Here is a 26152-nt window from a genome sequence, read left to right on the forward strand (position 1 = left end):
TCCACCCTACTTTCTCCAATTATCGTGAAAACTAGTACATAGGGTTATTTTGGCCGTAGAACCCAGATTTGAAAGTTTTGTTGAGATCCGACGAGCGGTTTCTGAGATACGGCATAGGGGCATTTCGCGAAAGTGACCTTGACCCCTAAAACAACTCTTGGGTTTTCTCAGCTTCTGGTTGATGTAAAAAGGCATAAAAGGTATCATTTTAAAGGTAACGGGCAGCCAAATACGAAAATATACTCGGTTTGACACCATAAGTAATTTAACCTACAACAAAACAGGGTTTCAATAATTGACCCTTGACCCTGAAAATAGCTATTTTTAATTTTTTTTTATAATATTTTTTTCGGAATTCTCCACACACAATACAGTTAAAAACAAAAAAAAATCGAGGGTAATATTTTTTGTTTTTGAGAAAAAAAATTATTTATCTAACCCCTCCCGTGTTAAAACGATTAGATTCTTAACCATGAAAATAACTTTGGTCATATTTATTTAAATTTAACATAAATAAAACGAGAATATCGTCAAATTCCGTAGAACTGTCTAATACTTTCCATCGTAGACAGAGGCCAAGAACTCCCCTTTTGTAAAATGTAATTTTTCAGATTCGTTTTCGATTTCACAATAATCCAAACTTCGAGAAATTTTAATTAATTTCTTCTCTTCAATTTCCAAAAGAAAGGCCGCTTCAAGGTAGTTTTGTTAACTGGTATAAACGTATGATATCTTTGCGTGCCTTTGATAGTTTTAGCAGAGTATTCGGCTGCCTGTTACCTTTAAAATGATACCTTGTATGCCTTTTTACATCAACCAGAAGCTGAGAAAACCCAAGAGTTGTTTTAGGGGTCAAGGTCTCTTTCGCGAAATGCCCCTATGCCGTATCTCAGAAACCACTCGTCGGATCTCAACAAAAATTTCAAATCTGGGTTCTACAGCCAAAATAATTCTATGTACAAGTTTTCACGATAATTGGAGAAAGTAGGGTGGACAAGGTGGGTCACTCTCTCGTGGAATGACCCAACAGTGTTGCTGTTTTGGAAGTTTCTTCTCTTCAACCTTTATGACATTAAGCAATGATTTTATCTTTGAGTTTATTAGTCACATGATCACACAGACTATCGCAAACTTCTTTTCCCTTTGTTTCTTTTAGGTCCTTCACTTTCGTCACAAAATCTGAAATTTCTTCTTCCTTATGCACATGAAATGGCTTTTTTCTTCGGCAGCAGCTTCTTTTTCCTTATTTGCTATCATTTGGATTTTCTTTTCTTCTTCCTGTCTCTGTTTTTGAAGTCTAGCTTGGTATGAAGAATGAGCTACCTTAGCACTGATGATTAATTCTTTGGTAATGGAAAAGAGGTGTAAATGTCTCCTATATGGTGTTATTCCACCTTTAATGGTTAAACAAGTATTTATGGTCTCTAATGTTAAATTACTTCTCTCCGATGTAAGAAATCTTTGCGATTCATTAAAACTGGCTATCTCTCTACAATACGCATTATGCAGAATACATAAAGCAGCCTGGAACACTTTTAAAATGCTGCCATATTTTTGGTGTTCCTATCTCACACCAAAGTGGTCGATACGCTGAGAATTGTCAATTTTTAACCCTTCTAATTGTAGTAGTTTAAATTCATCGAATAAATTACTGGAAAACTTTACAGGGTTGAGATTTTGCACCTCTTCCACATCTCTCTAAGCTAATAGGCTTCTTGATTTCACTCGGTTTAAGAAATTGCAAATTCCTAAAGATATTTTTGGAGATTGGAGAGTTTTTGATCAGATAATCTGCCATTTTCAAATAAAACTTTTGACACAAATTTAAAAACAGCTGACTTTCGAGTTCTTTGACTTTTCCCAAGATATTCAGATGCTTTCAGTCCAATTTCAGGTGTTGACAATAGCACTGTCTGATAATTTTTTTAGTCTATTTTGTGGAGATAAGCTTTGTTCTTCTCTATTATAGTGGTTTGATAATAGGAGTCAATATTACAATTATCACAACTCTTAGCTTCTCGTATAACAAGTGAATATGATACACTTCACCATCTACGTAAAAAAATGGCATTTCATTTCAAGATAATGAATATTTTAAGATATTATAAAATTACCTTCTCTCAGAAAACTCTAATGTCAACTCATATTTTTAGGAGTTGATATGTTATTCCAAAAATAATTTAACTAAAGAATTTAATTCCATCTCAAAAGCACGCATTGACTAGACTAAAAAACTATTGCAGACAATTAAAGAGAATGTAACATAAAATAATGGACTTGTTGCATTTAGCCGTTACATTAAAAAGTTCTTAGCTCTTTAATTATATTTCAAAAACCCTAATTATTATTCCGTGGAATTCAGTTTATTTTTCTCCAGCGAGTGTTTCCGCATGTGGGGTAGTTTACGAAGCTCACGTAAGTGGAGTAATTGACTCCATATTCGACCATTCCCTAAGATTCCCATTGTGTGTAGGAGAGTGATGACTCCGTAGACCTAGGGGTCCCGCTTCCCTACTTTCTTCGCACCAAAGTCGTTCACTATTGGGTCATTCCATGTGAAATCGACCAACGTCCCCACGGCACTATCTCCGATTTTATTGAAACTCCATACACAATTAAAATGAACATATTTAGGAAGAAATCCAAAGTTTTAGGTCCAAACTCTTATAACTTTTGGAGAAATGGTGTACGCAACTTTTTTTTGCGCCGTTTTAAAGTGCGATGTTTGAGCCTTTATAATTAATTAATATAAAGGAGTACATTTATGAAAAAAATTGTAACATTTAAAGACTTGTTGGAAATTCGCTTATAAATATTAGTTTTGTACTGTGGGATATATATAATTTTTAAAAAAATGTCAAAGTCGGCGTAATTTTCACCGAAACTGCAAAATGAGATAAACTAAAAGGTCAAGATTTTCAAATTGTTTCTTTACGGTTACTATAAAACTTTGAATATTTTTGCTAAAGGATGCCTTTCACCGGAAAATACATTAATATTCAGGATCTCAGTAAAACTTTTCCAATTTAACCTCCTTCAATATAGACGTTTTTACCAAAAACGTGAAAACATGGTAATACGTTTAGTGCTATATAGACTGTTGGGAAACTAAAAATCACAAAATCTTATACCAATAAAAAGGCAAGATTTCTATCTACAACATGTAAAAATAAAAATGTTGACTATTAAGGTTTTTCTGGTCCAAATTTAAACGTCAACTTTGACCGTTTCTCAGATATTTATTTGTTGCTTTTGTACAAAGATACTATTTTGTCATAGTCTAATTTTTTTAGAACGTATTTTTTACAGTCTGAAGTCGTTTGCGGAGCAAGAATTGCTAATATGTTCTGTGACGGTATCCAACATACATCCATTCTGCGTGGAAAGCCCTTTCCGTTTCATGCAGTTTACCGAGACATCTTTCTGCTCTTCTGATCGTTCGATAACGTTTCCTACGTAACGTACCACTCTTCATCATAGGTACAAGCAATGAAAACCCCTGGTATGCAATCTTCCCATGATGTTAGTTGAAAGACGATTGGAAGAAATAATACAAATTTCTTCCTAAATATGTTCATTTTAATTGTGTATGGAGTTTCAATAAAATCGGAGATAGTGCCGTGGGGACGTTGGTCGATTTCACATGGAATGACCCTATTGTCTGCTTAAAGCGATAGCTGCTGCTGTCTTTCCCCCTTGCGTAATGCCATTGTATTTTTAAAGTATTTCTACTGTAAAATGAAGGTCACACGCGGCCATCTCCTTATCTTTCCTTAACCCTGCGAATACTTGTTCTTTCTTTAACTTTTCTAAATATTGTTTGCCAGCGGATTTATAAATGTATCCTACATGTTGAAAAGTGTCGCGTATGTTTCCCGAATGTTGAAGGTGTACCGATGGTACTGTGTTCCCCATATGCCAAGAGATTTTCCACGTGTGTGTCCCAGGTGTAAGGGGTGTGACCCCTTCACCAATTGGGTAATAAAAGGTCAGCCCCTTGCCGACGATTTGGTAATGAAAACAATGACGCTCCGTTGATGGACAGGAGGCTCGAGCAAAACTAAGCTGCAGAGCCGATAACCCTAAAAGAGTTATTCCTAAGTCAAGCTTGGAACTCGACTTCTACTCGGAGCTGAAAGCTTGCCTACTACGAACCTTTGTCCTAAGTGGTCTAATATCTGTTGTGCTCGGTTTCCGGCTAAACTTAGCTGCGGACTCTCTCATAAAAACCTAACTCGCTGAGTCTGTCGATCCGACCGTGCGTCGGCCCACGCTGATGTGCGGGCAGGTAACGCTGGTGCGTGAGTGAGTGAGTGATACAACTGTGTCCAACAAGATCTCCAATGAGTGCGCTTCCGCAGTGAACCAATGCAAGGGGACTGATGACTAAGTATAAAAACTGTAGACTTTTAATGTAAACATTGTGGGAATTGATGTATGGGAAATTGTTTATGTTGCGTTATTTATTTATGTTTGAGTGTTTAATTACTGTTTGTTTTGCACTATTAAACCCTGGTAAAAACATTTAAATCTAAATTTAATGATAGTTGTAAGCTTACCATTTTCTAGACCAGCAGCTACGCTATCTCCAATAGTGAATGATACGCGTTTCACCCGGGAAGAATTTAATTGTAACAGCAGAGCTCAGCCTTGGGTTGTTGATGGTACCTGCTCTAGAGCAGGTACTGCTTGAACAGTTCCGAAAGATCTGAGAACCGGTTCCGGAACTACGAATAGTTATCACCTATCTATATTAACTAGAAATTCAACAATAAGAAATGCTTGCCTTTATTTGAAACTATTAGGAAATAACCAATATTTTCTATCTATAAAAATTAATCAGGGAAAATGAAAGGACTTTTCCAGCTCTTTTGGTTGCCAAATAAAATGTTTAGTTTGGTACTCAATTAGGTACCCCAATTATTTTATTCCCCTGTATATAAATAAATAGTAAATGTAATTATCTACAACAATAGTGTTCTAAACATTAATATGTATAGAAAACATCTACCGCCTAGAGTATCCCTTGCATAAACGAGTCTGACCAGAAAAAGGCCTCAGATATTATTGGTTAGCTAAAGTATAACCAGATAAAACGTTATCATAGAATAATAAATATTAAAGGCCAGTTATTAAATGAGGAGGAATATATGAAATAAATATTAAGGATGCAAGTGAATGAAACCAACCTGTCTTTTCGTGGTGTTTTTTTCAGGCAATTTACTAAATTTGACATAGAGAATGGCATTGTTACTACTTTGGTTGACTTAGTAGAAAACACCTCTTTGTCCCTAGAAGATTTTGTAGTTGTAGAAGACTTTTGGCTGTAACAAATAATAATTAATGCCGTATTTTTCACAAAATTACCAAATTTTTAAAAATAAAATGCCAAATAAACAAATTTTTAATCTAACACAAGGAGTTGACACTAAAACTAATGACCTGGCATTAGGTATATACTGGGCTTTTAAAAGGTTACTGACAACAGAAAAAGAGTTAACAGGCATGCCTATGAAGCGACCACTATGACAGGGGCCCACTATCAAGTATTTTGCTGGTAAATTTCAGTCAGATTACATAATTCTTCTATTTACAATGTAGAGAGATTAAAAAAATTATTACTCTTGAATAATAGAAATACAGTAGTACATGTAGCAAAAGAGCATAATTGTGATAAACCATACATACACCAAATGAAGAGGTGAATCTTCATGGCAAGGGGAGTTATGGAAGCTCTCTTTTTCCAAATTAGAAGATGCTTTCCATTTATTTAACAAAATTTCGGCAATTCTATGAGGTGAGGCTCCCGGATTTTCAGAAGACACTGAAATTTAGAAAATAAGCTTAACACAAATGAGGTCAGAAATACAGAGAAAAGTGCCTGGATTCAGAGAGGATTTTATGTAAAAAAATATGTAATAGATTTCATTATTTCTACTAGTAACTTCTTACTGTAATTTGGATCTTCTATAATGATGTTTGAAATTCAGAAGATTGTTTGACATTATTTCTTAATTCTCAAAATTATGAATAGCGTTACTCAAAAGGGATTTGCTATCCAAGTAAGATAACTTTTAGTTTGAATAACTATCACTAAATTACAAACTGATATTAATATCTATAGAATTCTTAAATCTTTATTCAACACTCCAATGTTTAAGCATGATAAACAATCTAGATCTGTTCATGAAACTTTATAAAAATTTTAGATTCCTCCTTAGTCACGTTTTGTCATAACATACATGTATAAAACATAACCACTCATAAGTATGCCATAAAGGTTTTTTCTTTAGTAAACCCTTGTTCATGGGATTAACTTTATACAGGATGTCCACTAAAAAATGAACCAGGGCGAATGTCTCAAAATCTGTTTTAGGTACGATTTTGAAATTTTCAAGTCGTATACAAGATGTAGGGGGAAACCTACTGCGAAAATGTCGATGACCTTGAACCATGTCTTCAAGGTGATCCAAAAACTAACCTGAGAACCGTAAGTGTTAGAAAGTAAGTTCCAATTAGAAAAGTGTTCCACGTGACTTTTTAAGTACAAGTAGGTTTGACCTGATTGGATTTGACGAATAGCAAGCCGAGAAATGCTAGATGAAAAACAAGAAGTTTGTTAAGTTGATAAAGTGTCGAAAGCGAGGTTCGGGATATGACAACTCTAAAGATACTCGTATCAGAGTACTGAAATTTGCTACACATACTCATCAGGATTGAGGGTCTTTAGTGCAAAAATTTCAATGACCTTGAACTATGTCTTCAAGGCCATCCAAAAACTAACGCGAGAACCGTAAGTGTTAGAAAAGTGTTCTACGTCACATTGTAGGTTTAATTAGCTTTGATTCGATCGAATTTGACCAATAGAAGGTCGAGGAACTGATTTTCAAAATCACAAAGGTCGTTAATATGAAAATTGAAAGAAAACGCACATAACTCGAAACCAATTCGCGTTACAGCGAAACTTGCTAGACAAACTCATTATGGTGGGAGTTTTTCAAGTTTGTAAAATTGGATTGCAACGGATGCCCCAAAAGTGTAAAACCCAACTTACCCTAGGCGTAGTGGCTTTTGCCACTAGGACAGCCTGACACTCCTATTCCTACATTATTCGTTCTGTATTTTATTTATTGCCACTCTAGAGAGATGGCGCCAGAGAGGCGAGAACCGCCTTATTATTATTATTATTATTGATGAAGGGGTGAAGGGCTTTGGAAATGCCCGTTCGCGCACGTCAACCAGAGGTCCATTGTGCAAAACCCGAACCTTAAGACTTAACAAGTCCAATATCCGACACAAAACGGAGAATCCTCTTGGCCGGCATATTATAGAAATCAGAAGTTTCCAGTTGATGCATACCAAGATGCTCGAATCTTTGGGCCGCGTAGTAATCGCACCTACAAAGCACATGAGAGGCGGTTTCCTCCTCAGCCTGACATGCCCTACAGATTGGATCATCACTGATTCCAATCAGGTGAAGATGTCTGTTAAGGAGACAGTGACCTGTTAGTAGGCCAATGACCAACCTGATATTAGATTTGGAAAGCGAGAGCAGCTCCTTAGCTCTCTGCCTAGAGGGGCCCGAGATAAACTCTTAAGCCTGCCTTTGGCCATCCATCTCAAGCCAAAGCTTGAGTTGACGGTCAGTCATGGAGTTAGAGATAAGGCCGCGAACTATGCTACAGGGGATAGGAACGGCAGGTTCAGAACCAAAGAACCCAGCCTCTGCCCCCTTCTTGGCTAAGACATCGGCCCTCTCATTACCATAGTACCCCCGATGGCCAGGAACCCAATAGAGCTGAACTTTATTATTGGTGCCTAGCTCCGAGAGGAGGTTCAAACAGCTGTAAACCAGTTTTGAAGAGAACCGCCTTAGAACCCAGGGGGTCTCCTCTACGGTCAGTCCGCAATCAGCCGGAGTAGCTCGCCAGACCTTTCTTGGCAGCACTGTTCCTTTTCTTTAAGATATTTTTTGCCGTGGCAGTTACCCCTGCCACTAGTTATCACAAGCCTGATCTCAAGTTTAACTGCAATAAAAATGGCTCTCTCCTCTCTGGTAATGTTAATTCTTATTTTTGTCACTGTTTTTCGACTATGTAATAAGCATCCGTTGATAGTTTAAGCTAACCTCACGTTGTAATTCTTTTCGGCCCCCAAATAAGGACTTTATTTATTGAAATAAGGTTATTTTATTTCGATTGAAGCCGATTCGGTTTTCCCTTGACTGAATATCAGTTACAGGATGACTTTGAAGACGTTGTTTAAGGTGTGAAAACATTATCTCGCGATCCATTGGGTTTAGAAACTAGGTTTCAATAGGAAATTTGCTAATCACCACTTTTTCGTCAAAGTAGTTTTGAACCATGTCTTCAAAGACATTCAAAAATGACCTTGAGAAATAACTTGAAACTGAATCATCTTAAACCACGTCTTCCAGGTCATCCAATTTTACAAACTTGAAAAACTCCCACCATAATGAGTTTGTCTAGCAAATTTCGATGTAACACGAATTGGTTTCGAGTTATGTGCGTTTTCTTTCAATTTTCATTTTAACGACCTTTGTGATTTTGAAAAACAGTTCCTCGACTTCCTTTTGATCAAATTCGATCGAATAAAAGCTACAATGTGACGTGGAACCCTTTTCTAATTGGAACCAACTCTCTAACACTTACAGTTCTCGCATTAATTGAAGACATGGTTCAAGGTCATTGAAATTTTTAAACTAAAGAACCTCAATCCTGATGAGTATGTGTAGCAAATTTTAGTACTCTAACACGAGTATCTTTAGAGTTGTCAGCTCCCGAACCTCGCTTTTGACACATTATCAACTTAACGACTTTCTGGTTTTTTATCTAGCATTTCTCGGCTTCCTATTGGTCAAATCCGATCAGGTCAAACCTACTTGTACTTAAAAAGTCACGTGGAACACTTTTCTAATTGGAACTTACTTTCTAACACTTACGGTTCTCGGGTTAGTTTTTGGATGACCTTGAAGACATGGTTCAAGGCCATCGACATTTTCTCATTAGGTTTTCCCCTACATCTTGTACACGACTTGAAAATTTCAAAATCGTACCTAAAACAGATTGAGATATTCGCCCTGGTTCATTTTTTAGTGGATACCCTGATAATTGGAAATTAGTGAAACAATTCCTTGCACAATTCTGGCTTTGACAATCTATAGTTTAACCTTGTGATCATGAGATGGTTTCTGTGGAAATCTTTTTAAACAGCAAAAGGAATATACGAATTTTCCATTTATGGTTAACGAATTGTATGAATTGTGTGAAACAATGTCTCACTGAAATTATTTTTATGGAATTTTACATTACATATGGTCATATTTATCAAAACCTTAAGTTTTTAGAATTCAATATCAAACATTTTAATAATTTTACAATGTGAATAACAAATATATAGATTAAGGATTAATTTGAATTCAATGAACATTGCCTAATTCATAAGAATGTTACTGCTTTTGTGAGTGATCAGTTTTATGCAATTTTATATATGATAGTTGGGTATTATTTTGGGAAGACAAAGTTTTCAAATATTGATGATTAACAAATGTCAAGCCTTCCCTTACCAAAAAATGAGTTGGATTTTAGTTTGTATTTAGTTGGTATACACATTTTAGTTGGTATTAGGTTGGTTTTAAGTTTTCAGCATTTTTCAATAAACTAGTTAAAGGGGTAATAAGTGGATATTAAGTTGGCAGTATGGTTTTAGTTGGTAATAAGTTGTTTTTATGCATGGTTTTAGTTAGTATTTAGTTGGTATTTGTTCCAAATACAAACTTAAAACCAAGTTCCTAGACCACTTAATTTTTGGTAAGGGTTACTTTAACATAAAGTGATCTGAACTTCAAAAATCTTTAATACACAATAATACTAACATTTAATAATAAAAAAACTAGTAGATCTTGATCTTGAAAATGTTTAAAATTGGAATCAGTGTAGATATTCAATATTTAACAGCATATATTTATGTAAAACATATTTTTACCATTTTCTTGGTAACATCTAGTATATGCTTCAAATGGGCTGGGATTTTTTGTATGTTTTCTGATATCCATAAAACATGTAAGTTTAGGCTGATTAGTTAGTTTTCCTCGAGTTGGTGTTGCCTTATTACTAAATTCAGGAACAATCTTTGTTGGCTGATACATAAAAATGCAGAGTTATTATTAGTTCTTTACATTCCTAATACAATAAAAAATTATCAAAAATACTATTAGAATATCTCTTACCAAAAAATAAGTTGGATTTTAGTTTGTATACACATTTTAGTTGATATTAACTTGGTTTTAAGTAGGCTCAAATTGTCAGCATATTTCAATAAACTAGTTAAAGGGGTAATAAGTTGTTATTAAGTTGTAATTAGTTGGTTTTTAGTAGTCAGAAAATTACATGTTGGTTTAAAGTTTGGTTTTAATTAATATTTAGTTAGTTTTTGTCTCAAATACAAACTTAAAACCAAGTTTAAGTAGTTCCTAGACAACTTATTTTTAAGTAAGGGTAAGCTAATAAATTTAAAACAATATAACAATTGGAACTATATTTAATGAAAACTATTTACATGTTTAACAATAACTAGCATAAGCTAGAAAAGACTAGTTTGAGAGCAGCATGGCGAGTGATGAGACAACCAGAAAACCTAAGAGAGCTAAACAAAACAAGGTAGGACCGGTGACATAAGCAATGCGCATGACATATAATAGCAATACCCCAATAGGTTAATTTAAATTGGTTTAACAACATCACTCAATTAATTAATTACATTATATTATATAATTATAAATTAAAAGGGACTTAAAACGGTTTTAAAATTCTCAATTTATTTATTTAAAAAATCCTACATTTTGGAGGAACTGTTCCTCCTTCAGGGATTTTTAAATAAATAAATTGTGAACTTAAAAACCGTTTGAAGTCTCTTTTCATTTAGTTTTTCACAATGTGCTTCTCTTCACTTAACTTTTATATAATTATGATTAACATGTCCAAGATAATCGGAGTAATTGCTATTATTCTCAACAAAATGCTATAAAAAATCAAGGTTTATTTTAAAAATAGCGGATTATGTGCATTCTCTTAAAATCACAATTGCAGAAAAGTGGATATAACCCTTACCAAAAAAAAGTTAACTACTACTACTTAAACTTGGTTTTAAGTTTGTATTTGAGACAAATACAAACTAAATATTAATTAAAACGAAACTTTAAACCAACATGTAATTTTCTGATTACTTATTACAAACTTTTCCTGCCAACATAATAACAACTTATTACCACTTTAACTACCCTTACCAAAAAATAAGTGGTCTAGGAAAGTTGGTATTTGGAACAAAAACAACTAAATACAAACTTAAAACCTATTTAAAACCAACTTAACGTCAACTAAAATGTGTATACCAACTAAATACCAACTAAAATCCAACTAATTTTTTGGTAAGGGTAGCTTATTGAAATATGCAGACAACTTGAGCCAACTTAAAACCAAGTTAATATCAACTAAAATGTGTATACAAACTAAAATCCAACTTATTTTTTGGTAAGGGTAAGCTTATCAAAAACGAATAAAAATCAACAATTTCATCCAGCAATCACGAAAAAACATCACTTACAGTAGTAGCCTAAGCAGGAATTTGTCAAAGGGAATTGAAGTAGGTAAAATTACAGGAGGTTAACAGGTGGACTAAATTTAGCACAGCCAAGAATGGACTTTCAAAAGTATACCTGAATTAATTCACCAGAAGATCCTATAATTTTTCCCCTTGACCAAGAATTAGAAGCAGCTGGATGCGTCATGTTTAAATTTTCTAGTTTGCACCTTTTAAATCTATTTTTGCCATTAGTATAATTTTCATAAGATGCTGAAATTTCATAAATTAAACATAAAACATCAAAAAATAGATTTAATAAAATACTATATTTAAATTATAATAAAGCTTAAAGGGATTACCTTCTTTTATCTTAGAGCTGCCATAATTAATCTGTTTAGATAAGTCCCTATCAACTTCCTTATCAGAATTTTGCTTTGAACTACCTAATTCTGCAAAAAAATTAGTAAATAAAAAAATACCTTTTGTATACTTACATATTTACCATTTGATCCATTTCCACTAACACCATTAACAATGTTAAATACATTAGAGGAATTAGCTGTAGTTCTATTTTCATCAAAAGAACTATTGGAAACAAGTTCTTCATTTCTATCTACTGGATCGTCTACTACTCCATCCAACTGGACAGAATACTCCTTCTGTGGTTTAGACAAATTTCCAGGTACTATATTTCTTGAATTTGCATTAAAACTGATATTTTCACCAAGATTTGATTCTGAACATATCATTGAGTTTCTTGACTTAAACTTATCAGTTTTAAATGAATTGCTTTCGCAGTTAGAAATTGAATGTGGCAAAATTTCAGGGGCAATTTTCTTAGACCATGTTGCATCATCTACATGTTTAGCATTTTTTGCTTCACATGAAATAGAAGAATGCCTAGACCTCGAAGTTTTTTCTTTAGACATGTCATCTTGTTTATTTGCTAATTCACCTAAAAGGTTCATGAAATGTTTTAAAGGCTTATACCAGTCACAAAAGGGGAAAAACATGTGTCCTCTACCGTTCTTGCCCAAGCAATTAAAAAGGAATCTTACCAGCACTAGTTATTAGTGGGTGTTATCGGCAGAGGGAGCACATACTTTCCTCTGGCATGGCTTGTGGAAAGAAATTATGAAAATATTACATGTACTTTAAGAGATATACCTTGATGCGAATTATTGAAATTTTTAGTTTCTTTAAGAACAAATTTTGAAGAAGAATTTTTTAAGTCAGTATCATTTCCTGTGAAGGTAGCAGTAGTTGAGTCTTGTAAATGGTTTGTGGAAGGGAAACAATTTGTCAGAATAGTTTTCACCGCAGACATTACTTCACCCTGTAAAATCAAAAATACCATCTCAATTACAAAATTATGCTTCCTGGCAAAAAAAAGAAATGTTAAATTTTATAATAGCATGTATTTTGTAAAAATAAAATTTTCAAAAAGGGGCAAAAATTCTATACTAGAAATAACCATCTAAATTCCAAACTATCCACCTACATTCCAGAATGTTTGTGAATAAATTACTAATGACAAAATTAAAATATTATAATTTTAAAATTTTGCCGAGAAATTCACGCCTAACAGCATCATCTTAGAGATAAACTTCCAGATTGAACATACCTACTGAAAAATTATATTACAGTGTATTTTATTTTTTATCACAGCCAAATGTGGCCCAACTAATATTAATAATTATTCATGATATACATAAAAACATGCTAACCTTACCCAGCAAAGTATTATATAACACTAATTACCAAGCACTGTATATGCATATCCATTTTAATTGGTTCTAGATTAACATCTACTTGATCCAATGGGACATTTATTGAAATGAAACATAATGGATAGGTAGTTTTCTTGGACAATACTTTATCTATGTAAAATTCACGGATCACCTAAGAAATAATGGAAAAAACAATGAGACTTAAAAACTTAAACATATTTCAACAGTTCCATCAATTCTTTTAGAGCTTCCAGATTTGGAGCAACTAACTGGATCTGGTTTGATTTTGTTAAAAATAAATAAGAACTAGTTGATTTAAATTTGATTTTTAAATTAATAAATTTTATCAATTTTCTACATTTCATGCTTTTTTTCTTGGTAAATTGATGGTTTTGTTTGCTGGTAACAAACTAAAATTTAAATATATTAATATTTATTTAATAGTTATAATTGAGTTGGCTTTGAATATGTATTATCTCCAAAGATATTTTTCAAACAATTCTGTACATGACTAAATGCATGAACTAAAAAGTTTAAATGAAACAAAAATCCATTAAATTTAAAAAAAGGGTGAAGAAAATTTGTTTCCCAACAAATAATAAGTTGGGTATTATATTTTAAGAACCAAAATTCCAAATGCATACCCCTTTTCCCAATTGTCTTGAATGGTTCTGTAACTTGGATAGAAAACACCAATTTAAAAATTTATTGAATTTTAATCTTTTTAAAATTAAAAAAGTCAACGGTGTACCAACTAATGTGCAACCTCACTTAAGGAGAGCAAATTTAATTAGCTCCTAAATTGAATTCTTTCCACTGATAAAGAGAAATTTAGCAGATTACTGGAAATTTATATTTACTAGGGTAATCTAGATTTTACACATACCCAATACTTAGAATGATGTCATCCAGGAGTATCAATCACACCACACATAATGACAACACAAAAAGTCTTTAGACTATGCAAGACAATTTACAAAATTTTTGCTATTGCCTATTCTCAGAATTATTAAATGGTGGTGGGGCGGGGATTTCAAGTTTATTTTCTTGGCAAAGATTGCCTATCATACCAGGTCATACATAACAAAATAATGTAAACACAAAGAGGGTGAAATCTACAAAGAACATGATTTAGAACTGAGAGCTTTCTTGTTTCGTTAAATCCATCTTTAGGGCAGTTCCAAGGTGTTTCCTCAGAAAGCGCCCCAAAACCAAGAACAGCATAGAGAAGAGCAGAGCCCAAGGATCCTGTAGTTAAGAGTATCCCAGACTATATAGGGTTGCTTTCCATTCAACAGCTGTCGGTGTATTTGGCTCTAGACTATGAAAATGACTTTGAATACTCATCATCTTTGTTAAACATTTAAACAGCACTCCTAGACTAACAATAACAGTCGCCCTTTTTCTATAATTTCTAACTAAAAAAAATCTAAAATCTCTTTTTCAGGTGGCTGGCACGCAAGGTTTGCAAATAATTTAGCCCAATAGTAAACTTTATTCCGAAGCCAGGGAAATCTAACTATCTCGAGGCTAAGGCCTTAAGGCCAATCATTTTTCTAAAGATTTTGGAAAAATTTGTAGACAATTATATCAGGGGGGAGGTTATTTCTCAAATACCTCTCTATATGGATCAAAGCTATGCTGACGAATCGTTGTGGTGGTATCCTCCCTGCTTAGTTAATCCCTAACGGTCGCCACCAGCCATGGCTGCCCGCAAGGTGGTGTTCTATCACCTTTGCTGTGGTGAGGCTAAACAGGGATGGGTGCCGCTGCTTCGGCTATGCTGACGATATCGCCATCATCTTCACGGGAAAGTTCCCCAACACTATTAGCGATTTAGTTAGAAGGGCTCTTCCATCAGTGGAGGGAAGCTAGTGCAGGGAAGTTGAGCTTACGGTTAATCCTAATAAAACGGTTCTTGTTCCTTTTACTCGTAAAATGGTGCAAAACTCTTTTAATGATGTCTCCTTATATGGGACTATCTTGAGCGAAAGAACCGAGGTGAAGTACCATGGTGTTATTCTAGACAGCAAACTAACGTGAAGCCTTACCTTGACTCTAAAGTTAAGAAGTGTTGAAGTTTACAACATGCACGCAGGAAATAGCTACTTGAGGGTTTAGGAGTAAGCAAACTGAACGACGTTATAAATAATGAACTAGTAATTTATTAATAATGGCATTTAAAGAATATTTACAAACTATATACAATTAACGAATATTACTAGATTAGTACTAGAGCGAGATTACTGCAAGAACTGCAGAAGCTAGATGACACACCTTAGTCAAATGACAGGCGGTTTTATGTACGATTGAAATCTTATCTCTAAAGGAGATAACGGAAAGATAACATTTTATTGATAAAAAATATCTTTATTGCCCTTTTTCTTCAACACTCGCCCTTAATGAAGATATCGCAGGAGTGATGAAGACTCAGTTTCTGGCGGGGTTGTGGACCACATCGGGCCATCTTTGTTGAAGCTTCAACGGTTCCCAATAACCTTTCTTCCCGTGAGGTAAGTTGACCTTTACGTGAATAGATCGTGCTTATTCTGCCGTCTTCAGAAGAACATCGCCGATAAGGAAGACCGATGGTTTAAGTGGGCACGTCTCGGGATGCATCGACGGATCTGGATGTCTCGTCTCTCGGGATGCATCGACGGATCTGGATGTCTCGTCTCTCGGGATGTCAACGGCTCTGGATGGCTCGTCTCGGGATACCTCATTGGATCTGACTATCCCATCTCGGCTGCTGGACTCTGACATCTGCTCGCCCTGTCTGGTGACATCATCTTGAGCAGGGATAGGAGTTTCAAAGGAACATCGCTCAGGATCGGATTTTACATCTAGGGAATGAAGAACTATGTCTCGCTTGTTCTTTGAAACGGCGGCAAGATGGACAGGGTTTTAAGGTTGGACCACCTGCATATCCACACGGTATAGACTCGACTTTTCCTGGAAGACGTAGTCGACGCTTGCCGTTATACTTCTCATACAGTCTGCAGGCCGTTGCCGTAGCTAGAAACTCCAACTTTGGGTTCCGGTTCATGGCGCTCCTGAGGGAGAGAACATTGCACGCGAAGTCTCTGATGTACCAGACCTCGTGGATGACTATGTGTTCAACTGCCTTACCGATTTTTGACGCGGACTTTAATGCCCCCTTCTCCGTCTGCAGTCATTCGAGCTCTATTTCCGACTTGTAACGTGGCTGAACTGTCGAAAGTGCGAAAACTGGTGAAATTAGAGACGTCGTTCGTCACGTGCTGAGTTGCGCCGGAGTCAAAATACCAGAGCCCCTTCGCAGATGAACCAGCCACGAAGCCGTACGCAGCGAGGAGATGTCGGGATTTCATCAACGGTGCCTTTGCTTCTAGACGTCCTTTTAGCGTTTCTGCAGTCTTGGGTCAGATGCCCATATCGTTTGCAGTAGGAACACCTAGGGCGTTGCTTTCGGGAACTCTGCCTGGACGAGGATTGAATGCTACCGTTGGCCTTCTCGTCTAGCTACCAGCCCGGTTGATTCCGTAAAAGCATCTCCGTCTCGGGTCGCATGGCCGATCAGTAGTCGTTGCAGTTCATCGACAGTTTGCTTTTCTTGGGGAAGCATGTCCCACAACATACTGAATTCTCGATATTCATCATTCGGCAAGGATTCGAAGATGCAAGCAACCAGGATGCAGTCATCAAAAGAGATATCTTTCTCTCTTTTAGGGGTAGTCAGTACTTCAGCCCATAAGGAACGTAATTGGGCGAGATGGGTTGCCATGTTGACATATGGCGATTTTGTAGCTCGCATTAACTGTGCAAGGAGCTTTCGCAGCCCATTTTACGACTTCTGTTCGAAAATCTCGAGGTGCTTATCCCACATCTCTTTGGGCGTCTAACAGTCTGCAATCATGTTCTGGACCTTGACGGAAAGTGCTGACCAAATGAGGGTGCGGGCGGTACTGAACTCTACTTGTTACTTCTTGAAAGCAGCCGGGAATGTTGCTTCTGACGTCGTGGTTCTCATCGGTTCTGTCCAGTCTACCGTGATAATCTCATGAATGTCCCGAATGATCAGGACATCGTTGATCTGCCTCTTCCAGCTCCGCGAAGGAGTCCATCCATTCTTCAGGATACAGTGGGTCAGGATCAGGTTGTTGAGTATATAAGGAACTAGAATACTGGAACCAGGACTCAACTGTTCATTGGCTTCTCAGCAGCCTTGCGCAGTGGAAGCGTGCTGGACCCATAACCTGTTGAAGTTTACAACATGCACGCAGGGCATAGCCGCTTAAGGGTTTAGGAGTAAACAAACTGAACGACGTTATAAATAACGAACTAATAATTTATTAATAATGGCATTAAAAGAATATTTACAAACTATATACAATGAACGAATATTACTGATTAGTACTAGAGCGACATTACTGCAAGAACTGCAGAAGCTAGATGACACACCTTAGTCAAATGGCAGGCGGTTTTATATACGGTCGAAATCTTATCTCTAAAGGAGATAACGGAAAGATAAGATTTCGTTGATAAAAAATATCTTCATTGCTCTTTTTCTTCAACAAGAAGGCTAAGATGTTACTTTGGAGAACCAGAAGTGCAGTTAGCAGGTCATGGGGGCTCAGCCCTAAAGTGGTCTTCTGGCTGTACACCATGATCATCAGACAATTGCTCTCTCATGCTGCAGTGGTCAGGTGGCCTAGAGTCCGAATAAAGACTGCCTCTCATGTAAGGAGCTTGAAATTAACGTTCGTGATAAGGTGGTTTCCTTCCTTACTAAACGCTCATTCTTCACCAATGACCAACATGGCTTTCTATTAAAACGGTCTTGCTTCACGAACCTCCTGGCTTTGACACTGTCCCTCATTCACTGCTTATCCGCAAATTGGAAATTCTCCAAGTACCACATATTATAGTCAACTGGATTGCCAACTTTCTGAGCGGTCGGCGCCAACGGGTAGTACTTGGGGGAGTCTACTCCACCTGGTCTGAGGTTACTAGTGGCGTCCCTCAGGGCTCAGCCCCCACCATTGTTAAACGTCGTTGCCTTAGTACGGTTCGGCATACCTTCTTTACCCAACGGGTGATTAACGACTGAATGGTCTTCCCTCCACCGTGAAAATAAATTATTCCGTGTCTGCCTTTAAGGCCCGTTTGGACTAGCGTCGTGGTTGGTGCTAACAAGGTCTCATAGGGGGGGGGAGAAATAAAAACAAAAACAATTTATAACAGTGCTCATTTCTATTCGATTGTATTCGCGTAGTCAGGTCTCAATAAGTGTATAGCTTTCTTTACCTGATGAATAAAACTTATTATTATCTGCGCACCCTACAAAGGCTGGCTTGTGTCAGCATCACAGGAGCTATGAGAACAGCCCCAAGTGCTTCTCTAGAAATTCTCCTGAACATTCTTCCTTTCAATCTTTTCATAGAGAAAGCTGCTGCTATGGGAGCCTATAGGCTCAACCAGAATGGTTGGTGGAAGGCAAATATTTGGGATAATAGCCACACCAAGATCTACCGGGAAATTTGGAGTCAGTTACCTGTCTTCCTAATGGGTGCTGATATTATGGCTACTAAATTACATTTTAGTAAGCCTTTCAATACCTATTTTCCAAGCCGTACGGAGTGGTCCAATCACAAAACCCTCGGGTCCAGAGGAGAAATTGTCTGGTTAACCGATGGGTCCAAGACCCACTCTGGCTCAGGTTTGGGAATGTATTGTCTTACTAGCAATATCGGCTTCTGTGAAAGCCTTGGTGTCTATGCTAGTGTTTTTCAGGCGGAAATTGCCGCTATCTGTTTCTGTGTTGAATTATGTCTTAAAAAGAAGCTATATGGTAAGGTTATCCAAATTTATTCGGATAATCAAGCTATGTCATACTTTCAATAGAAGTCAAGCCGGCTATAGGGTCCTACTCGCGCGTGAGCTGAGCAAAAGATTTCAAAACCCATTTGTGACGTCAGAGAAAGCCTACCCATCCATTTAAGAAATGATATATAATAGTCAATGCATATTAATATATTTTATGTGAAAATTAAATATGGGCAAAAAATTCTGTCACTATCTCTTTAACCAGTTTCAGATCTCTTCAAAACTGGTTTATAGCGGTTTGAATCTCCTCTTGGAGCTAGGCACCAACAATAAAGTTCAGCTCTATTGGGTTCCTGGCCATCAGGGGTTCTATGGTAATGAGAAGGCCGATGTCTTGGCCAACAAGGGAGCAGAGGCTGGGTTCTTTGGTTCTGAACCTGCCATTCCTATCCCCTATACTTTGGCTTGAGATGGATGGCCAAAGGCAGGCAAAATTTTATCTCAGGCCCCTCTAGGCAGAGCTTAGGAATTGCTCTCGCTCTCAAAATCTAATATTAGGTTAGTCATTGGCCTACTAACAGGTCACTGCTTTCTTAACAGTCATCTTTACTTGATTGGAATCAATAAAAAGTATTTTATTATTATTATTATTATTATTATTATTATGATAAAATCTGTAGGGCATGTCAGGTTGAGGAGGAAACCGCCTCTCATGTGCTTTGTAGGTGCGATTATTACGCGGCAAAAAGATTCGAGCATCATGGTATGCATCAGTTGGAAACCTCTGATTTCCATAACATGCCGGCCAAGAGGATTCTCCGTTTTGTGTCGGATATAGGGCTTTTTAAGTCATAAGGTTTGGGGTTGCACAATGGACCAATGGTCGAAGTGCGCGAATGGGCATGTCTTTACAGCGTCGGCCCTAGGGTAGAGCAAGCGGAGCGGTCGCTCTAGGCGCCAGGTGGAAAATGGCGCCAAAATTCCTTCATAGAGGCGCGAGGCGGCGTGGCAGACGGCGGAGCCGCCGCGGAGAAAATTAATTTGCACAATCTCGCTCTACCCTGACCAAGGGCTAGGGCTGGCGCTGTGTCTTTAGCCCCAGTAGCGGCGCTATGGGTGAGCTGAAGTGGGCTTTAGCCCCCCTGCATTTCTGAGAGTGGCCACATATTTATATTAAAAGGGCCACATATTCATAATTAAGAGGCCACATATTTTAATTTATGAATTTTCATTATCTCTAGAAATTTGTTTTATTGCCAAAAAACGTTTTTCTGGAAAAAATCTTTCAAAATCAATTTGTTTACTCAAAAAGGTAGTAGCAAGAATGTATTTAAGTTACTAAGAATATTGGACTACAGGATTCTGATTCCCATCCTCGCAGACTTTGTAGCTTAAATTCGTCTGCTTTCCCATTCAAGTTTGCTATATGGTATGACTTTGAATGCCCCTTAAATGCAGACGAACTTTCTCCACAAAAGCTGTGAGGATGGTACCAATGGTTAATGCTATGCTGAAAATTCTTAGTCACTTCAATACATTCTTGGTAGTAGACCATAAACATATAGATTCGGGAGGAAAGTAGCAGAAATTGAGAGAAAGTTGAAAAGAAAGGGGCTTATGGGTATTTAGGGAAATATCCCAGGAATGCACGTGTCCCCTCCAGGTCGGATACAAGGTCAGTAGGGGGTCCAGAAAACGCGACGAGAGCCGCAACAATAAAACACGACCTTACTCTTCTCGTTTCCTGGAAAATTTTGGGTTTTTTCAATTTTACCACTTATATGGTCAATCCAAGGTTCCTGCTAAGGGCCACAAAATTCTTAGGGGAAACAAAATAACTAGCCCATCTGTGAAAAACCCTTAGCGCCGCTACTGTTTAGCCCTTCTCCCCTTTCATTAATAATAATAATAGCCCAATGGTAAGTAAAAGTAGCCCTGGGAATATTCATGGACATTTAAACAGGTTATGCTTGCCCTAGTGTGAGGTGCGTTGATACTTATAGATATGACAGCCAATATAATTTATTTGGCTCAATTTTCTTCTTGATGCTGTTAATAAATGCTTGAAAGTGTTTTATTTATTTCTGTAAGCTATTGATTGCTTGAAAATTTCAGTTCTTTAAAGAGTGATTCTCCAGGGCAAAATCTTATTATGCTTTGTTGTTTGAAATTATTTCAAGTAAAAAGCAAGGTTTACCTTGATAATTTCTTTTATGGCAGCTGGTCTCTTGTTAATATATAAAAAAATACTATTTGAAGTCCAACTAGTAAGTTCATTTAAATTTGAATTATTCAATTTCGGAAAAAAGCCTTCGCCCATTATCTAGAAAAGAGAGTGCAATAATATGTTTCAATTCATTTAAAAGTGACTCAATTACTTTGCTAAACTTGAGTAGTGTATTTAAGTTTGGTTAAATAATTAAAGTTGTCTAAACCTAAACATGGTAAATTCTCCAACATGTAAGCCAATCATTTATCATATGATCAAATGATTTTGACAACCAAAAAAACAGTTGGCCCGTTAGCAAGCTACCTCACTAAATTGTGACATCATTAAAATTTTAAGAACAGTCCTTTGAAAGAACCAAATTACATTAAAAATTGCTAATAAATAAAATTTAATGTTTAATTGTCATTAACGTAGTAATACAAGTGAGAACTTTTATAAAAGCTCACAAACAAAACCTAAGAACTTTTATTAAAATAAACAGTTAAATAAAAAATTAACTATAACTTATAATTGTTTTATATTTTCACGGACTGTAATAGCGCTGATTAAAAGCTGAATTGTTTAAACAATGAAGCCTTTTTCATAGGTTGCCATTTAGATGATATTTCTGTTCAACATACAAAAGGTGAAAAATATTCATTTTCTTAGGCAATAATCATTCAAAAAGTGGGAACGAAATTTTCCCTTCAGTATTATAATTAAAAATAATTTATACCTGATTGTTTTCATCATGAAAAATTGAATAAGCCATTGAAGAAAAAATTTTAGCTCCCCAAACACTCAAGATGGCGGAATTCAGGTCTTTAACAATTGGTTTTTGGAAGATTACAGAGTCTTCATGGTATAAAGTAAATTTGACTCCTAAAAATTATTTGATAGACATTTACAAACATGGTTGCAAACAGGATTGTTGCAGTCAACTAAAATGTTATTATTGTACATAAAAAGTTACAGTATTTTTATTTTGGCATAACACTAATTGAAATTTTCATATCTTAATTCTATATTCATTAATTGCATTACATTTTTCAATTAATTTCAGTTTCCTTTTTATTACTATCCGACATTTTTGTACTAACCAAAGTCAATATGACTTCAAACAAAAAGTCTAGTACTAGCTTGCTTTTGACTGTGTTTTATGACATTTTGTGAACAAACAGTGCCAAATGGGAGTCACTAACATTAATAATAATTAGTACAATTAAACACAAAAAGTGCAATAATATTTTATTATTATTATTATTTAATTTTCTATTGCTGATTTTAAATTTAAAACACTTCAAAAGAAGACAACCTTATGCTAATGGTTGTACTAAACACACTAAGAATGCATAATATAACTAATATTTTTAAATTCAACACCTGTTGGCAATTGAACATGATTAAATAGCGAGAACATCTAATTATCTCAATTAATATTTTGAAAAATTGTGAATATCATAAATATTATTTTGTCTTGTTTCTCATTAATGCATTTTTTCACCCTCAAAATAAGAGTAAACAAATTGCTGATGTGTCTTAGGAAATTAAGCTTTCTAAGAGAACACCTTACAACACAATGGACCTGTTGTTGAAGTGCTAAAGACCTTTTCACACGAGCCAACTTTTTAAATCAAAATGCTGAGTCAGCAAAAATGGATCAGTGATCCATTTTTTTCTCACGTACATTTTTGGTGGATCAACTCTTCGAACTTTTATTCACACAAACCAACTAGTTGTCTCAACTCAAGTTGACTCATCTAGTTGGATCAAAAAGTTGGCTTGTGTGAAAAGGCCTTTAGTTGGCTCAACCACCCAACCCCCACAGAGGCCACATGCTGCTTAATTGTTTCTCTAACAGTAATGGTAACTAAAATTTTTCTTCGACGTTATATATCATATCAAATCTAATTGCACTATTACGATTCATTTTGAAAAAAATTGTTATAATTTTGTGATATTTTGGTTTAGTTACATTGCAGTGTTATTATTTGCAGTGGAATATAACCCATGTAATACTGTTTGTACCTACTGGTTGGCTTCAACTTTAGCGGGATAAGATAAATTATTATTGAAACGGGGAATGGGATAAGATAGGCCCAATCGCGCACTTCGACTATAGGTCCATTGTGAAGTCCCCGAACCTTAAAACTTGAAAAGTCCAATCCCTGACACAAAACTGAGATTTTGTTTGGCTGGCATGTTAAAGGCAAGAGCAAGACTATTGGCACAAAGTCATATTGAATTTTGTCAACATTGACTTACAAAATGGATTAAAGCAAGTTTTTTAAGTGGCAGATATTATCTTAGCTGATTATTGTTAGTGAAAGTGAGCAAAATAGAAAACCATGAACAAAAATAAATCCCTAACCTTCAAACCAAACCACTCAGTTTTAATGAACTTTACCCACTGTACACTACTGGTAGCCCTTACTTTGAAACTATTTTACTCTATACTGTATTGAACATCTTAGATAACAGTCCCAAGTCAATGAGTGTATTGAATCAGGGTTGTTAATTTTTTAATGTAAATCAGATTTTTACTGATTTTAATCTATTTTTAATCATTTTATGCATCTTTTTCTTCAAAAATGTATTAATAATTTACGTGCAGCGTCAATGTTAACTAATATTAGATTAATGTTAATTAAATCTAATTACTACTTGCTCTAAATATTTCATTGCTACAGAACCTACTTTAGTAAATATTTCATAAATACAAAGTTACGTATAATAGGCAGTTTAAATCAAGATGAACTCCTGGGGGAAAACAATGTAAAAAAAAATTTCAAAGTAAATGTGACCTACCTGGATGAATCATTGCAAAATACTTTACAAAAGTCTCTACTTTCCTAATTTCAGAGTCTTTCTTTTTAATGTTTGCTTTGTACATGTGTTTTCTAACTTTTAAAGTACTAAAAATATTTTCCAATATCACAGTTGTACCTATTAAAAAATTACAGAACATAAGCTTTGCATTTGAATTCGGTGATGTAGGCTGTAAAAATACACGGTAGAAAATGGATTTAAGATATTCCTCCTAAGTAACTACAATCAAACATTCTATAAACACATGTTTTAACGTTTTTGTTTCCACTCCACATTGACCGAATCTAGGTGATCAACCAAAAAGCTGCCCACATCTCTGCGCAAGTCAACAATGCACCTGTCAGTACTTGAAACAGTAGTCCAGTGGAGAAGTTTCCATCGTAAAACTCTTACGTGCATGGCGTAGTTCAAGAGAACTATGCATGTCTGTCAACGTAGCATTTCCAGTGCTTCTGATGTTGCTCTAGCTATTTGTGAACCAATACAAAATTCTCGTCTTGTAAATCGGGTATTAAAATTACTAAAATTTCTCGTTATGACTTTTTTAGCTAAACCACTGGGAGCCATGAATTTCAAACATCCCAAGTATTTCAGCTTACTGTGGGGCTTCTTGTTCAACTTTGAAACTCCATATAAGCTATTTCTGTCCAAACTATCATAGGTTTTAGTGATATCAAGGAATCCGATGTAAAGGTACATTTTTCGGTGTTGGGCAATTGAAATAGGGTCAAAAGAGGTAAGTGTGATCAAAATATATATCTTTTGGGAGTTGACTTGAAATTACTCATAAACTAAAAATAGCACCCTCTTAAAGGGATCCATCACTCACAACAGGGGGAGGCATAGGGGTAACATAAAATCCAGACTTGCAGTGTGCTTCAAAACCAGTTTTTTTGTGACCCCTATGCCTTCCCCTGTTGTGAGTGAGGGATCCCTTAAGAATTGGTACCATTAATATGGCACTTTATCCAATCAAATTTAATATCAAATAAATAGTTATCAAAAGTCAAAAATTAGGCCAGAGATTCCAACAGTAGACCGGTTACACCCTTTTGGGGCTCATCAGTACTGTGTAAGAATTCTGCCGATATCAGTAAAACTGTAGAATATCTTGGATCAATTACAATGACTACCCGAGGTGTAACTCATCGATTTTGTTTAAATTCAGGGATTAAGTAGACCTTCATGTACCTTAAAAAACCACAAAGGGGAAAAATGTGATGGGCTTTAGTTTTACCATGGCAACCGAAAACGTTATTGACAACTAAAATATTAATATTTCTCTATGTAAATTAACATGGCAAAATCGAAGATTCTAAGGTATGTCTAGTTTTGAGTAAATGTCTAGTTTTGAGTAAATGTCTAGTTTTGAGTAAATGTCTAGTTTTGAGTAAATGTCTAGTTTTGAGTAAATGTCTAGTTTTGAGTAAATGTCTAGTTTTGAGTAAATGTCTAGTTTTGAGTAAATGTCTAATTTTGAGTAAATGTCTAATTTTGAGTAAATGTCTAATTTTGAGTAAATGTCTAATTTTGAGTAAATGTCTAATTTTGAGTAAATGTCTAATTTTGAGTAAATGTCTAATTTTGAGTAAATGTCTAATTTTGAGTAAATGTCTAATTTTGAGTAAATGTCTAATTTTGAGTAAATGTCTAATTTTGAGTAAATGTCTAATTTTGAGTAAATGTCTAATTTTGAGTAAATGTCTAATTTTGAGTAAATGTCTAATTTTGAGTAAATGTCTAATTTTGAGTAAATGTCTAATTTTGAGTAAATGTCTAATTTTGAGTAAATGTCTAATTTTGAGTAAATGTCTAATTTTGAGTAAATGTCTAATTTTGAGTAAATGTCTAATTTTGAGTAAATGTCTAATTTTGAGTAAATGTCTAATTTTGAGTAAATGTCTAATTTTGAGTAAATGTCTAATTTTGAGTAAATGTCTAATTTTTAGTAAATGTCTAATTTTGAGTAAATGTCTAA

At 35.5% G+C, this 26152-nt stretch overlaps 1 protein-coding gene across 3 annotated transcripts in view; it reads right to left on the minus strand.

Annotated features, from left to right (window-relative positions):
• Window positions 1–26152, minus strand: part of LOC149943221 (PMS1 protein homolog 1-like) — a 57676-nt gene that overhangs the window by 23486 nt on the left and 8038 nt on the right. For 2 of the 3 annotated variants that reach the window (XM_090177091.1, XM_090177089.1), the window contains exons 3-13: window positions 24154–24291; window positions 22082–22227; window positions 21334–21459; window positions 13363–13503; window positions 12769–12937; window positions 12104–12556; window positions 11961–12050; window positions 11735–11871; window positions 10006–10159; window positions 5689–5824; window positions 5190–5324 (exon numbers count right to left, since the gene is read on the minus strand). In XM_090177091.1, the coding sequence (XP_090033217.1) occupies window positions 5190–5324; window positions 5689–5824; window positions 10006–10159; window positions 11735–11871; window positions 11961–12050; window positions 12104–12556; window positions 12769–12937; window positions 13363–13503; window positions 21334–21459; window positions 22082–22227; window positions 24154–24291 (1825 nt within the window). The remainder of the gene's footprint in view (window positions 1–5189; window positions 5325–5688; window positions 5825–10005; window positions 10160–11734; window positions 11872–11960; window positions 12051–12103; window positions 12557–12768; window positions 12938–13362; window positions 13504–21333; window positions 21460–22081; window positions 22228–24153; window positions 24292–26152) is intronic. The other variant, XM_090177090.1, reaches the window with a different exon arrangement.

This window comes from Leiobunum rupestre, chromosome 6 (assembly GCF_980474605.1).
Source record: "Leiobunum rupestre chromosome 6, qqLeiRupe1.1.hap1, whole genome shotgun sequence".
NCBI lineage: Eukaryota > Metazoa > Arthropoda > Arachnida > Opiliones > Sclerosomatidae > Leiobunum > Leiobunum rupestre.